The following is a 12,967-nucleotide window of genomic DNA, read 5'->3' as shown; positions in this document are numbered from 1 at the left end:
CATAACACACCAACCTAACACAGACTGGGGGACACAGAACATAGGAACATGAAGCAGAAGAGTACAAACACCCAAGGTAACCAAAACCACAGAATAAAAATAAACTAAAACATAAACACGCAGTCACAGACTCCAGACCATGACACACAGTGCCACAACATCACGATGTTAATGTTTTTTTTCTAAAAATACTACGCTGTTCAAGCCTCCAACTCCCTCTTTTATTAATAACCCCACAACTGCCATTTCTAACCCCATAATAACACAATTCTCAATTACACAGGATTAGAGTAAACAAATGTATCCAATAATAATAACGTGTTAATGTTTAACTTTAAACTGTGATAGATTAAACAGATGATCGCAACTAATTTAGCAAATGCTGTTGACTGGAAGAAATGATTGAAGTCACTAAAAGGAAGTGACACGTCATTACTCACAGGAAACAGATTTATTTTTAGATATCTTTGAGGAGAATCTTCAGAGATGTGTCATTAGATCAAGAGAATAAGAAGAAGCACAATGTTTACAGTCAGATGGATTCAGATGGATAATCTGCTTTTACTGATTTGTTTGGTTGCAGGTAAGGATACAAATGACATAGATTTTAAACCAAAGATGAGACAAAAGCTGGTGTTTATTTAAAATGGTCCTCAGCAGTGTTGGTCAAGTTACTTGAAAAAAGTAATCAGTAACTAATTACTGTAACTAAATACTGATTATATTTAGACAAAGTATGAACAACACAGCCGTACTCTGAGTTTGCTGGTCACATTTCTCTTTCTTTCTCTCAACAGCAGCAAGTGGGCAACATTCATCTTTGATTGTCAGAATTGATGATGAGGCTACTTTACCCTGTGAAAATGTGAAACATGGTCAGGATAACTGTGACAACATTGAGTGGCTCTTCAATGACTTCATTGAAAGAAACACTGTAACACTTTTTGAACATGGACAGAAAGAAGCAGACAGACTGAATGTTACAGCAGGCTGTGCTCTGGTTATAAAGAAGGTCACAGATCAGGATGTTGGTTGTTACACCTGCAGGCAGTTCATATCAGGAAGCCAACACTCAGACTCTTTGGTTTTTTTATTTTTTCTTCACAGTAAGTATTTACATCTTAATGTTTTTAACTTAAAGTGTCTTTAAAAAAATTGCTGAAGCATTACATTAATTATAATTAGTAATGTTCATTTTTTTTCTCTTGGTGTCTTTCTCTCTCATCTTCATTATCACCAGTGACTGAACAGAAGGACAATGATAAACTCATCTTGTCCTGCAATGTGTTCCCACATCAAAACTGTAGTTACACAGTGGAGTGGCTGTATCAGGGTAAAGAGGAAATATCTAACTCAGATATGGAGATATCACCAGGTGAATGCAGTTCTACTGTCACATTTAGATCATCTACCTTTAAGCAGACGATTTATGAGTCATTGAAGTGTAATGTGACAAATAAAGACACTAAATCAGCACAGCTGTTTCCCTTTACCTTGAAGTCCTCGGGTGACAAAACAGGTGAGAACGGTGCTGAACTAAAATTGAAATTCATAATTACAACAAATATATGTTCATCTTATGTAACTGACTTTAAATATAACAGCAGTGTTAAAAAGAATACTACTTAAGCAACATGGTGTATATTCTCATTGTACAGGTGGAGATGAAAGAACAGCAACAACAAAATCAACAACTACAGTTATGCCAACGTCAGCTATAAGAAGTGGAGAGACTACTTTAGAGGACAGAACCACATCAAATGGAAGTTACATAACATTTCCAAACAAAAGAAAAGAAAAACGAGGTAGTGACTAAAACCACAAATACGAATGTCAGAGCTGAAATAGAATTCATTTGATTCAGTGTGTCTCACAAGGCTTACAACATCCAGCTCATTTCACAGTGGCAGCGACTGCGCTGATTTTTATTCTGTTTCCAGGTTGGTCATGGTGGTTCATTGTTGTTCTTGTGGGTTTGGCAACACTCACAGGGATTGCTGTAATCATAATCAGACAGAAGACAATGAAAGGTGAGACCAATCACAGATTGAAAGGTAAATTAAAAACGTTAATTGTGTATTTTCAATGTGTGTAGAAATATGTTTCATTTTGAGAGTTTCATGTATAAGGCAGTTTCCAGACAGCTGTTTACAGGTGTTGCACATCTGCAAACGTTTCACTGATCATTGAGATTTCTATTTGAAGATGTGCGGAAACAAAATCATGATGATAAATGTAACATATGTAATTGTCTCCTTTTGACTGTTGTGGTTTTGCCATGTGTTAGATGTTTGTTTTTGTTTGTTTGCTTTAGAAATGAGACAAAACTGAAACTGTGGATTTTCAGTACGAAAGCTAAACATGATTGTCTTGTCTTTTCAGGAAATAAAAGGCAAAGGGAAGAAAACACAGTGAGTTTAACACTAATAATAAAATACTTTATGTAAATGTGAGTATAACATGTAGTGTAGAAATAAGTAGTTGCAGCAACAAAGGATTCATGGGGGATAATATAAAATAGCCGATGCCCAAAAATAAATAAGAAAACTGTGAGATTCTTACTCCGCTGTCCTGTATTTGTGCAGAGCAGAACTTCAACCCTGCAAAGGTCACATACTACGCCCAGTACTCACTGCTGTATGTGCTGTGTGAAATGTGTCTGTGTGAATGAAGACAAATACTTGAAAGCTGACAGTTGATGAGCTGATTGTCATAATATTGCAGACTGAACCTGGTGTTTCCTATGCTTCCATCAACTTCACCAGGAAGAGTAAGACGAAAGCCCAGGTAAAGTATATTTCTATCCAAATCATGACCAGTATGTGTTGTTTTAAATTATAAGGTATGTGGAATTTAGCTTTCATGTTTTCTTTTAGGTTCTAGGTGACGGTGACACTGTGACCTATAGCACTGTGAAAGCTTTCTCCACTTCTGGAGTTTTCTGTGATCCCAGCAGCCTTTACTCCACTGTAAACAAACCAAAGAAATAAGATATTACTTACTGCATGTATGATGTTGTTTAAAATGTTGCATATTTTGACTGACTGATCATCAACTAAGATGCAGGTTAGAGTAAACAGGGCTATAAGCATGCTCTAAAATAGGAAATCTAACTTTGTAACTGCTTGAAACTTGTTGTCTGTGGTCATGGGCACAAGGTATGATGCAGCTCATCTTATCTCATTGCTAGCTTATGCAGTCTTTATTTGATATAATTTCTGAAGAATTGTTTTGTAGTTCATATACAAAAATAATGGATTGGATTTATATAGCGCTTTTCAAGGCACCCAAAGCGCTTTACAATGCCACTATTCATTCACTCACTCGCTGGTGGAGGCAAGCGGTGTAGCCACAGCGGCCCGGGGGCAGACTGACAGAAGCGAGGCTGCCATATCGCGCCATCGGCCCCTCTGGCCAACACCAGTAGGCGGTAGGGTAAAGTGTCTTGCCCAAGGACACAACGATCAGGACAGAGAGCCCAGGGATCGAACCGGCGACCTTCCGGTTACAGATGCGCTTCCCAAACCTTGTAGAATTGTAGGTCTTGTAGAATTAGCTGCTTTTTTTTTTTTTTTTTTTTTTTTTTTTTTTGGCCTGTCCCGTTTGGCTCTTTTGCCATCAGAATTGTTGTCTAAAGACAAAGAAAGATGCCCAACGGATTTACTTTACCAAACTGACCATCCCAGCCTTGCCGTAATGGTCCATTTGATTCACCTTTTATTGTTTATTTTATTTTCACTTACTGAATACGGGACAGACTTGACTGGGGGAAAGAAGGGGAGAAAGAAAGAGGGAAAGAGAAACAGCTGAGAAGAGGGACGGGGGAGAAGGGCAAAAGACAAAAACCAACAGAACGGGCAGAGAAAAAAAAAATGCATATATCAATCACCTGGATCACCTGCTGAGAAAGAAAAAAGAAAGCAAGCAGAAGAGAACAAGAGCTGCTTTGTTATTTTAGTTTTTCTGTTAAAAATAATTTGATAATTTTCACATCTGCTACTTAAATGAGTTTTTGTCATTTTTGTCTTTATTGTTTATTATTATTAGTACCACAACAATGCAAGTTTATATCAGTGTAAAGCTTAACACAATTAAAGTGAAATCAGTCTCTCTTATTATTCTGCTTGTTTAATTATTTGGCTTTGTTAATTATCTTTCATGTTTTGGGGTCAATAAAAGCCTATTTTTGAATTAAACATCTGTGTCCTCTATGCCTTATTGCTTGGTCCCTGACAATTCACTAAGAATCTTCACACCTCCAACTTCCTGTTCTGTCACTAACCACACAGGAGTACATGTAATAGCACAATAACACAATACTAAAGTACACAAGCTTAGAATAGGCAAACTATAAAAAATAAATTTTTACTTTTAACTCTAAATTGTAACAAACAGGTGATCTCAACTAATTCAACAAATATTGGTGATTGGAAGAGAAAGACTGAAGTCAATGTGAGGAAGTGACACCTCATTACTCAGAGGAAACAGATGTATTTTTATGTCTTTACAAAAAAGGTTTAGAGATGTGTCATTAGAGAGGCGACCTGGAGAGCGTAAGAAGTACGTTTACATTCAAATGGATTTGTGTTATTTCCTTATACTGATTTGTCTGCAGATTTTGCTGTATATACAGCAGAAATAATTTTACATTTTAAACCAAAGCTGAGACACAAAATTGTATTTAAAATGGTCCTTATATTAAGTATCCATGAAGCAGTCATATTATTATTGGTAACAGTTCTCTTCCTTGTTCTCAACAGCGTCAACAGGACAACTTTTATCTTTGACTGTCAAGTGTTGGTGATGAAGCCACGTTGCCCTGTTAAAGTGTAAAGGATGTTCAGCATAATTCTGATGGTGTTGTCTGGATCTTGAATTCTTTAAGGGGATAAACAGCAGTAGCACTCTTTGAATATGGGCTAAATCATTCATTCTGAGTCTTACTGAGTCTTATAAACAAGGTCATAGATCAGGATGTTGGTCATTACAACAGCAGGCAGTTCATATCAGGAAGACAGGAAGTATCAGACTCTCATGTTCATCTATCAGTGAATATTTAGATCTTAATGTGTCTTAAAGTGTCTTAAAGTTTTTAGAACAACAGACTGAGATTTTATATTGATATTGATTACAGTGTTGAGACTAATTTTCCTTTTAATGTCTTTCTCTTTCAAAATATCCGTCACCATCATTGACCAAACAAAAGGACAATGGTAAAGTCACCACTCTGTGAGGACACATTAGCCTTGTAGACACACTGTGGAGTGGGTGTATGAGGGTAAAGAAAAAATACCCTGACAAATGGAGATAGCACCTACTTCCTGTGCTTCTGCTGTGGCATTAACATTTTTCTTTGGTCAAAAGTCAAAGTTTGGTGTGTAGTTTGTTGGTAATTTTATTTTTTTTGGTCAACATAGGTCAGTGACTAGTGCCGGGTTTGTCACTCATGTATTACACAGTACTGTTGTCTAAAAATTAATGTAATGTAATTAAACACCAGAGAAAGTAATTTGTTACAGTTCTCATCACATTACTTTTACATAACCCGTAACATAATCTAAGCTACCAATTATTAAGGCTACAGTCCCACAAACTCACACAGATCCCGATCCTAATACAGCTACGCAGAGTAATTCTACTGTAGAAACATGTACAGATAGAGCTGGATGTTGCACTGTTATACGAGTGATTGATTTGTTACCTGTGGACGATCGGGATTTGGTTGCTGGGCTGGGGTTGGCATACACTCAGTTTTATCATTATATTATCATTATGTTAGATTAAAAAGGTTATTCAACAAATGTTAGAGTTCAGAAGAAAAAGACTGAAGTCACCGTGAGGAAGTGACACCTCATTACTCACAGGAAATAGATATATTTTTCTTGCCATCTTTATTCTTTTTTCCTGTCTCTTGCATCTTACTGTTGTTTTTCTCTGATGTTGTGGGCTAGATATTTTTGTTGGGCCCAATCGCTGCCAGAGCGCCTTACTTCAGCCTTCACAGCTTTTTTTAAAATGTCTAATCACCATTACTTGGGTCCTTACTCAAGAAAAGTCATGTATTGCACATTTTGCTTGTTCCTTTAAAGAAAAAAGTATTGCAGTGCATTACTTTTGAAATTTGTTACACCACTTGTTTTGCATTGTAACATTAACACAATTTAACAGCATGAACTTATAGGTTACACACACCAACACAAATACCCATCCAAATGGGGGCACAGATACACTCTTTGTTTTAGATTTTAGGAATAAAACAAAGGCAACAATGCAAAGAAAAGATAAAAACATTTCAGTGATTTTAGTTTAGAAACATGAAGAGGTAAACAAGGCTGCAAGCCTGACTCCTCATCACTGCTTTGGTTGAAGTCCAGGGTCTGGCTGCTGGGACTGGGTATAAAATCAGCTTTATCATCACTCTGCTTTCCTGGTTAGCTTTGCATTTGGATGTTGTCAGTGCAGAAGCTTGCAAAGAGCCAAAGTTGTGTTGGCAGCATAATGCTGTTGCTTCTGTTCTGGATGAAGTTTCTACTTTACTATAATTCTCTTCTGCTTTTGTGCATTAAAAAAATTAATAAAAGTAATGTTCATATTTTCACTCCCCAAGGCTAAGGTAGGGTTTCCAATTCCAGAAAGACCAGCAGCGGCTGGCTAATTTCATCATTTGTGTGTTGGTTACGTAGGGGAGAAAGTAATTGTCAGAGACAGACAAGACGCGTCACAGCACTGACGCATCTTGTCTGTCTTTGTTCCAAGTTACTGTGATGTCACCATGTTGGACTGGGGGGGTTTACGCTCCATGTTAAACATCTCAAAGACTCTTCTTTTTTCTAATAATAACACAGTCTAACAGAAAAGGATTTGCATTTCTGTGAACAACTTATCTCAGCTGATCGTCTCTGCATTAATATTAAATGACTTCCTGTAATCTCATGTTGGCTAAGTGAATGACGTGAGAAGACGCAGACGTTAAGTCATTATGAGGATGTGACACCTCACAGACCACAAGAAGCACATGTTGCATTTGTGTTTCAGAAGAACTCTCAGAGACTGCATAGTGAGCGTTACAAGGAGACACCAAAAGGCACGATGTTTCCAAGCAGATGGTTTAAGATTTCTTTTTTCATGATGATGATGCTTCAGTTTGCAGGTAAGGACACACATTAAATTGCAAACATTCTAGTGTTACATCATTAAATACTATATGCTTAAATGCCATGCTGTTATTGTTTACTTGAATCTTGAAATCTAAAGGTGAGACATCAGTTTGTTTTTCATTTCTTTTGACTTTCAGACTATTTCTCAACAGCAGCAACTAAGCAAAAACTGTCTGGTCATGTTTACATGTAATCATATTACTAAAACCCATCTTTGTATAAAGGACCTGGATCCCATTTTAGAGACTTTTTTTTTTTGCTCTGAGTGTAGAAAAGACAACCAGACATGTTTTCATTGTGTCCTGATCTCTGTAGAAATGTTCAAATCCATCAGCTCACAGAGACGAGACACTGATATCTATTGGAAACCTACTCTCTTTTACTTCAGTGGGGCATGTTTGTTCAGTTCAGTTCAAAAACAAGTAGGACCGTAAATAAGTGTAGGGCTCAGTCCCAAACATGTATGGTGAGCATTAAATGAAAGAATCGCAGGTTTTGAAACAGGTTGATGGCTCTGATCCTAATGGCAACTATTACAAATACATTTCAATACATCAAGAGCATATTTAATACATTGAATGTGCTTTTTTTTGCTTTCAAAGATATGCATGACATAAATAATTTTAAACTGTAAACCAAATCTGAGACAGAAATGTGTAAAATGCAGTGGATTTAAAATTATCCTCACACTAAGTACTGTATTTAAAAAAAAAACTGTCAATTTATCACACACTGAGGTTAATTATGGAGTTCCACAGGGTTCAGTGCTAGGACCAATTCTGTTTACATTATACATGCTTCCCTTAGGCAGCATCATTAGAAGACATAGCATACATTTTCACTGCTATGCTGATGACACCCAGCTCTATCTGTCCATGAAGCCAGACACACCAATTAGTTAAACTGCAGGAATGTCTTAAAGACATAAAGACCTGGATGGCCGCTAACTTTCTGCTTCTTAATTCAGATAAAACTGAGGTTATTGTACTCGGCCCTGAAAAGCCTAGAAATATGGTATCTAACCAGATTCTTACTCTGGATGGCATTACCTTGGCCTCCAGTAACACTGTGAGGACCCTTGGAGTCATTTTTGACCAGGACATGTCCTTCAACGCACATATTAAACAAATATGTAAGACTGCTTTCTTCCATTTGCGCAACATCTCTAAAATTAGAAATATCCTGTCTCAGAGTGACGCTGAAAAACTAGTTCATGCATTTATTACTTCCAGGCTGGACTACTGTAATTCATTATTATCAGGATGTCCAAAAAACTCGCTGAAAAGCCTTCAGCTAATCCAAAATGCTGCAGCAAGAGTCCTGACAGGGACTAGAAAGAGAGAGCATATTTCTCCTGTTTTGGCTTCCCTTCATTGGCTTCCTGTTAAATCCAGAATTGAATTCAAAATCCTGCTCCTCACATACAAGGTCTTAAATAATCAGGCCCCATCTTATCTTAATGACCTTGTAGTACCATATCACCCTATTAGAGCACTTCGCTCTCGCTCTGCAGGCCTACTTGTTGTTCCTAGAGTATTTAAAAGTAGAATGGGAGGCAGAGCCTTCAGTTTTCAGGCCCCTCTTCTGTGGAACCAGCTTCCAGTTTGGATTCGGGAGACAGACACTATCTCTACTTTTAAGATTAGGCTTAAAACTTTCCTTTTTGCTAAAGCATATAGTTAGGGCTGGACCAGGTGACCCTGAATCCTCCCTTAGTTATGCTGCAATAGACGTAGGCTGCCGGGGGATTCCCATGATGCATTGAGTTTTTCCTTTCCAGTCACCTTTCTCACTCACTATGTATTAAGAGACCTCTCTGCATTGAATCATATCTGTTATTAACCTCTGTCTCTCTTCCACAGCATGTCTTTTATCCTGTCTTCCTTCTCTCACCCCAACCGGTCGCAGCAGATGGCCGCCCCTCCCTGAGCCTGGTTCTGCTGGAGGTTTCTTCCTGTTAAAAGGGAGTTTTTCCTTCCCACTGTCGCCAAAGTGCTTGCTCATAGGGGGTCATATGATTGTTGGGTTTTTCTCTGTATCTATGAAGCGCCTTGAGGTGACTTTTGTTGTGATTTGGCGCTATATAAATAAAATTGAATTGAATTGAATCAGTTTGTTGATCAAATTTGTCTCTGTCTCTCTTATTTCAGCAACAGCAACCTGGCAACATTTAGCGTTTATTGTAAGAGATGGTGATGAAGTCGCGTTGCCGTGTAAAAATCCAGTAGATGGTCAGCGTAACTGTGACAGTACAACCTGGATGTTCATGAATTTAAGAAGTGCAAAAACAGTAACACTCTTTGAACATGATCAGTTTCACAAAGAAGCTGGAGCTAAGTTAGGTAGACTGAGCGTTACAGCAAACTGTTCTCTAGTTATTCAGAAGGTCACAGATCAGGATGTTGGTCTGTACAAATGCAAACGGTTCATATCAGGAAACCAACAAGACTCACCTGTTCATCTTTCTGTTATTCACAGTGAGTATTTGTATATCAGTGTTGTCAAGTTAATGTGTTTTGTTTTGAGCAACATACTGAAATATTACAAAAATATTCATTAAAATGATGAGGCTAATGTTTCTGTTGTTGTCTTTATCTCTCGATATCTCCATCATCACCAGTGACTGAACAAAAAAGCAACGATAAAGTCATCTTTTACTGCTACGTGTTCTCATATGAAGGCTGTAGGCATTCAGTGGAGTGGGTCTACGAGGGTAAAGAGAATATATCCTCAGTCATGGAGATTTCATCACGTTCCTGTAATTCCAATGTGGCATTTGAGACATCTCACTTTAATCAGAAGTCAATTTTGTCTGAATTACTGTTTGTAAGGTGTAAAGTGACAGATGAAGACAAAAGAGTGCAGCTGTTTCCCTTCAGCCCTCCGTCCTCGGGTGAGAAAACGTAAAAACTATAATTGACCTCAAACTGTTGCTTATAATTAAACCAAATATGCGTCCATGTGTTCCAGGTTGGTCATGGTGGTATGTTTATGTGACTGTGGGTTTATCAGCACTCTTAATTATCATAGTGATCATCTCATGGAAGAAAATGAAAGGTAGGACCATTCACAAATTAAACATTAAAATTAAAAAGTTAAATGTTTCATCTTTTGTCTGTATCATTGTGTAGATCTTTGTATAAAAATATTGGATGTTTCAGCGTTCATGTTTGATATGTTTTGCTGACTTTGCATTGAGGAAAACAGTTTATGGCTTGATGATAAATACAACTGAGAAAGCTTAGCAACTGACCATAGTTTGAATTTCAGCAGGCAAAGACGTGAGATCAGCAGATCACCTGATCAGTCATTTGTGCAAGTGTCTGAAACCCACTTCTGTGTCTGACTTATGTCATATCTGTTGTTTTTTCCAGGAAATAAAGAACAAAAGGAAGGAAATAAGGTGAGTTTAAACACTACAATGTTTATTAGTACTAAATATTTGTACTGTCGCAAAAACCGATTTATAGGGACTGCATATACAGCAGAAAAAGCATAATTTGAGTCACCTATGTTTCTGTGCCTGTGCAGGAACCAAGCTTAAGCCCCAAAGAGGCTCAGTCTGGTTCAGAAGCCAGTCACAACACTGTGAGATCACACACACTACACCCAGTTCAAAGTTACACTTACTGCTGTATAGGGATGGGTACCGGTATCTGGCACCGGTTCTGACATAAACGGTACCCAGACCGAAAAGCAGGGCACATTTCGGTGCTTCATTTCGGTGCTTCATTTCGGTGCTTTTTTTCCCTGAGATGTCACACACTTTGGATTCTAGCCAATCATTTTACCTTTGCAAGTGTAGTAGGCGGGCCCAGGTACGTACGTTCTTTTAGAGCAGAGCTACAGATTAGCTGCCCAAGGTGAAGCGGTCAAAGTCTGGCTGTACTTCACAGCAAAAGATGCAAACTCAGCAGCCTGCAACAAGTGCTTTAAGGTGACACTGTGCAAAGGAGGTAACTCCTCGAATCTGATGAAACACCTGGTGACGCATAGCGTTTTTTTAAAGGCTGAGAAATGCACCGTATTTGATAGCTTGCTGCGAGACCTCACACCGTGCACATCTACTGCGGGTGTGGTGCCTGTTATCGACCCGGAGTTAGCAACATGCACCCGAAGAGGAGAGTCCTGGCCCCTAGCCCTGCCAGTGTAGCAGAAATGATGACGGATGATGATGGCAGCAGCAGCCGTTCTTCTCTGTGTGAGTAGCTTACTGTTGTTCGTGTGTAAGCTAACCACGTTATTAAATGAATGCATGTAAGGTGAACTAGCAAACACTGTCATAGTTACATGTGGCTGTCTTCTTGTTTGATGGCAGATGCTCCCTTCACCCTGGCCAAAAAGGCTAAAATGACCAAAGAAAAAGTGGGAAACAGCTAAACATGAGAGGTTTTTGGACAAAGTTGGTGTTTTTTTTCCCCATTGTTTAAGCACTGCTTCCAACCAAGAGTGATACCATATATACCCTATAGCTGCAGAAAAGGCTAACATTGTTATCTTTTTACAAAAAACAGCTAAACATGAAAGGTTCTTGATTCTTTAAGCACCGGTTCGAGCACCGTTTAAGCACCGGCACTGCTTCAAAAGTACCGGTTTGGTACTGGTATCGGATAAAACCTAAACGATACCCATCCCTACTGCTGTATTTGTTCATTCTAACATGTCTGTTTAAAAAAACCCCAGTGCTTGACAAAGGTTTTGAATTCAAAATAATTTTGTATCCATTATAATGTCTTCAATTTATAGGCTGAACCTGACGACGGTGTTTCTTATGCCACCATCAGCTTTGCCAAGAAGACCCAGAATAAAGCCAGGGTAAGATCTGCAATCGGTTACAATGAAGATGTTGGCATCCAAATCATAACTATCAAAACTTCTGACATGTATGATTAATTAAGGTAGGAATTTCTTATTCATGTTTTCTTTAAGGTACCCTGTAATGGTGCAGATGATACTGTGACATACAGCACTGTAAACGCTTCCTCATCTTCTGCTGGATATTCTTCTTCCAGTGATCTCTATTCCATCATCAACAAACCAAAGAAATATATGACTGGATTATGATTTCTTTTCTTGTGCACTATCGTACATGAAGCCACCGAGATAACACAGACTCCCTCTAGAGGTGGAGAGGGTGAAAATATTCCCAGATTGAAAATGCAATAAAATGAGATACTTATGTGAAATGGATATTTGTGTATGAGTGTTTGTCAGTCACTAACAGACAACCAAAGAAACATAGTTCTGTTAGCAGTATAATGTGGCTGTTTCTGTCCTGGATGCTGTTTCCACTTTACCATCGCACTCATATCCTTTTGTGCAATAAAACCAAAAATGTTGTCCATTACTCTACTACTCAAAAGCTGTATTGCTGTACAGCTTCTCCTCTCCACAACTTTCTTCGTTCTATAAATGAACTGTAATCATCTAATTACATTGCAAGTGCTGGAGTGAACTTTTTTCACTGCTTTGCGAATGGGTCATTCATTCTGCCAGTCACATGACAAAAAGTAAGATTGATGGTCAGGATAACTATCATAATAATATCATGGACTTCAGTCAAGGAAACACAGCAGCGGAATTGACTGGCTGACTGGAAGTGGGTGTCTGATTCAAGGTTCAAGATTTATGATGGCGATCACTGAACCTACAGAAAGGTCATATCAGAGGGCATTGAGGATTAGATTTTATTGTTCTTCTGTCTGTTTCTGAGAGTATTAACATCATCATTGCTTCTCATTGTGTCCTATTAGAACATAAAATGGATATTTTAAAAATAATTACACTGATGAAACTCATTTCTGTCTTGT

General features: G+C 38.2%; 1 protein-coding gene, 1 long non-coding RNA gene and 1 pseudogene across 2 annotated transcripts; all 3 read left to right on the top strand.

The window, feature by feature from the left end:
- Positions 1–48: 48 nt before the first annotated feature.
- Positions 49–2,990, top strand: LOC146692397 (uncharacterized). Its single transcript, XM_085433403.1, has 5 exons — positions 49–76; positions 762–1,106; positions 1,241–1,519; positions 2,696–2,787; positions 2,877–2,990. Exons 1-5 carry the CDS (start codon positions 49–51, stop codon positions 2,988–2,990), a joined length of 858 nt encoding a protein of 285 aa, XP_085289529.1.
- A 4,138-nt stretch (positions 2,991–7,128) lies between these two features.
- Positions 7,129–10,701, top strand: LOC146692396 (uncharacterized; annotated as a pseudogene).
- A 476-nt stretch (positions 10,702–11,177) lies between these two features.
- LOC146692395 (uncharacterized) lies at positions 11,178–12,337 on the top strand. The gene is made up of 3 exons (XR_014915179.1): positions 11,178–11,358; positions 11,904–11,972; positions 12,087–12,337. It is a non-coding gene; the product is annotated as an uncharacterized LOC146692395 (long non-coding RNA).
- Positions 12,338–12,967: the final 630 nt, after the last annotated feature.

This window comes from Copadichromis virginalis, linkage group LG15, assembly GCF_057382275.1.
Source record: "Copadichromis virginalis isolate Kocher_CV1m ecotype Utaka linkage group LG15, C_Virginalis_male_GT1.1, whole genome shotgun sequence".
In the NCBI taxonomy this organism is placed as follows: Eukaryota; Metazoa; Chordata; class Actinopteri; order Cichliformes; family Cichlidae; genus Copadichromis; species Copadichromis virginalis.
This window is presented reverse-complemented; position numbering and strand designations above follow the sequence as displayed.